Source organism: Bidens hawaiensis, unplaced genomic scaffold, assembly GCF_021521415.1.
Source record: "Bidens hawaiensis isolate Kalapana, Puna unplaced genomic scaffold, B.hawaiensis_p1.1 tig00021493_1, whole genome shotgun sequence".
Classification (NCBI taxonomy): domain Eukaryota; kingdom Viridiplantae; phylum Streptophyta; class Magnoliopsida; order Asterales; family Asteraceae; genus Bidens; species Bidens hawaiensis.
The window spans coordinates 214,288-217,642 of record NW_027493330.1 but is presented as its reverse complement, the minus strand read 5'-3'; the positions used below and the strand labels follow the sequence as shown (position 1 = coordinate 217,642).

The 3,355-nt window shown below is 37.0% G+C and overlaps 1 protein-coding gene across 1 annotated transcript; it reads right to left on the bottom strand.

The window, feature by feature from the left end:
• Window positions 1-564: 564 nt before the first annotated feature.
• LOC143563487 (uncharacterized) lies at window positions 565-1,329 on the bottom strand. Its single transcript, XM_077051017.1, has one exon. It carries the CDS (start codon window positions 1,327-1,329, stop codon window positions 565-567), a length of 765 nt encoding a protein of 254 aa, XP_076907132.1.
• Window positions 1,330-3,355: the final 2,026 nt, after the last annotated feature.

The window sequence follows — 3,355 nt, the reverse complement described above, 5'->3', positions numbered from 1 at the left end:
CATATTCGTCACCATAAAAATGTATTTAGCTTTCTCGTGAATAAAACCCTTTTTCATGTGTGAATTATTTGTATTGGACTTTAAAATGTACCCTAAGAATCTTCCTCCATCTTTACATTTAAAGATAGGATTATAACTATTCTTCACACACTCTTAATACAATATTAATTAACTTTTAATGTCAGCGAATATGTTACATGTACGTATAGTTAGTTAGGGGCTGAGATAAAATAATAATAAATTTTATAAATCCTTCACTTCATTTTTAATATAATATATTACATTAAGAACAATAAAATGTAAAGCACAAAACAATTCTTCAAATAATAATTTATTAGAAACACTCACAGATAACCACCTAAACATGACTCTTCATAAACAACAAGATAAATTATTGTTGACGGTAGGACATCTATTTTTCATGTGGCCGGACTCCTTGCATATTGAGCATTTACAAGGAGCTTTCGGTTCGTCCTCATATCTGACATCCATTTCGTTGTGGATCCTTTTTTGCTTCAACCTTCCACGTCTAATAGTAATTTTTGACATGTCACCTCGAATTCTCTAACTAGCCCTCTCCCACAAATTTGCATGCTCTAGATGGTAAAAGTAGCCACTGTATTGCAACCAATACATTGAAGTATGGAATCGAGAATCCACAATGGAATGAGGATTTTCCCTTCTCATGTGGCAAACAGCTATGGCATGCGAACATGGTAATCTTTGAATTTTCCATTTCTCACATGTGCAAGTTCGGTTAAGGTATTTAACCGTGTAGTCATTTCCACCGTCTTCAGTGGTCTGAAGCCTTGACTCAACATGATACATTTGTTCAGAACCATCGCACAACAATACAATGTGTTCTCGTGAGCGACCATCACGTCCACTAAAAGCTTTCCAAACGCGGGGTGGTAAAGCTATGTTGCAACCCGTTGAAATCTCATGGTGCTTGACATATTGAGCCAAATCTCTTTGAATCGTGTGATGAATGCATACCTTTATGGGTAACAACCTAGATTTATGTAAAACATGGTTTAAACTCTCAAAAATGTTCGTGGTCAGGTTACCCCACCGACGATTATCTTTATCATACACCAGTGTCCACTTAGACTTATCAATGCCATGCAAGTAACGCCATGCTTCTTTATTAATGTCCTTCATTCCTTTTATTGCATTCGTGTACTTTCGGCGTTGTGACGTGCTTCCGATAGTCCAGCACAAATTCTTCAAAGCGTTGCTCTTGAACTTTGACCCAAAGTTGCTTCTTACATGGCGAAGACAAAAGTGATGGTAAGCGTCTGGCTCCTTCCACCCATCAAGGGTCTCCATTGCTTTAATTATTCCAACATATCGGTCCGAGAGCACACATAGGGAGCGTCACCTATCATGGTCTGAAACATGATCCCGGAATTGTTCAAATAACCAAGCCCAACTCTCAATTGTCTCTTCATCGACGATTGCATACGCCACCGGAAGTATTTAGTTATTCGCATTTAAGGTTGGCTTTGGTTCGGCCCCAAGTCAACCGGATCTATTTGTAGACGTGAAGGATATTGTAAACGCTCTCCTTTGTGAATCATCCCCAACATTTGAAATGTCATGTTCTGAAGTGACTCAAAATTTTGAGAATAAGGTTCAGGAGCCGTTTCCGTAAATTGCCCTGCTTCGTTAACAATAAGACCATGCCCATCCATCTATAATGATATTAAAATTATTATAAATTCTTTTATATAATATAAAAATATGTTAGGTTTTATTAAAAAAGTGTGTACAAACCAAAAGTCGGGATCCCCCCATCGTCTCGAAAGCCGTTTGGTTGTACTGCCTCAGATCTAGGGTCAGTTATGTAAACAACGGTTCGAGACAAATACCAATTCATGTAGTTTCCATCAACACCGGGTACTTGTCTGACCTCCCTGTTTACAATTTGTTGATCACGGTAATTCCAAGAATTAAATGGTTTTTACTAAGTTAATTTTTTGCTGAGCACAAGGCTCTAATATTAAATTTTTTAAAAAGTTAAGCACAAGACTCTGATACCAGAGGTGCGAATGTAAAGGTATATCTTGAATGGGGATCTAACATTATATCCAGGAATGATATAATGTAAAGGTATATCTTGAGCACATAAACTTTTTTATAATTTTCTCTCTATCAGCTGTTTTTGCTTTTAAGACAAAAAAGAATTAAATGATATACCTTTGATCCCCATTGTCTCTATCAGCGAATATCATGTTAGGGTTACAAATTTCCTGCTCTGATACCAGAGGTGCGGATATCTTGTCATGATTTTTGTTTTAAATATAATTTAAGAAATTATAGTTTTTGTTTTAAGGAAAAATGAGTAAAAACCATTGAAGTATAACAGTTATGAGATAGATATACCTTAGATCCCCATTGTCTCTGAACCTTAGTGACGAGTGACCAATAAAATCATTATCTTCCTATGACCACCTGTCTTGACGGAAATAAAAATGACTCCACGACTCCAGGTTTCATAACAAAATTCAGAGATGCTGACAAAAAGGAAATATTTTATTTCATAACTGTTCTTCCTGAAGGAAGAACTTCTAGATTTTTACATCATTTTCCCCTAAAGGGGGAGCTTACTCACACATAGCTAGGATTACAAAGAAAATTAAAATTTCTGGGAGAGTGTTTGATGCCCCTTCCCTTACAAACATTACAATATATATAGAAAGGAAAAGGAACGTAAAGTTATCTTTGCTTACGTAAGTGCTTACGTAACTTTTACATAATTGAACCTGGGTGGGGTCTTAATCACGTGTCCTCCATTATTTCACTGGAGGCTGTCGCTTAGCCTGCTTTATTCACATGCTTGCTTTTCTTTAATCGATGTACCCATGCGTAGGGTCTAATTCACATGTAACCTCTATCATTTCGTCTGAGAAGAGGTCACTTTCTCTGCACTCTTCACATGTATGATCTTTAATAATGCGTGCCAGTTCTTGACACTATAATTTTTTGGTGGCAGGACCTACATCGAGCCGTTTGGAGATAATTCTCTGCTCAATGGTTTCTATGGCGTGCTTTTCATGCACAGGTAGAGGGGTTCCACTGTGACTAATAATTACGCAGTTTTGGCTGCAGTAATTGATTTTTTGAAACTTCCAACCGTAATTTGTTGAAGGGTTTTTAGAATTTTTAGATATCCATTGACTCTAGTGGAGACCCAGTTGCTAACGTCTTCTCGTTCTTCCATTATTTTGGAATGTTGGACATTTCTTGTTTTGGCTATTCCAACTTCTAACACATGTAGAGCGGGAAAGCTTCTTCCTTGATACCAATCTGGTAATGCTGAAGTGCATTCTATGTAGATGTTGGCATCTTTTGC

Excerpts from the sequence above, each read along its gene's own strand:
- LOC143563487 (XM_077051017.1), bottom strand. The coding sequence starts at position 1,329 with ATGGAGACCCTTGATGGGTGGAAGGAGCCAGACGCTTACCATCACTTT.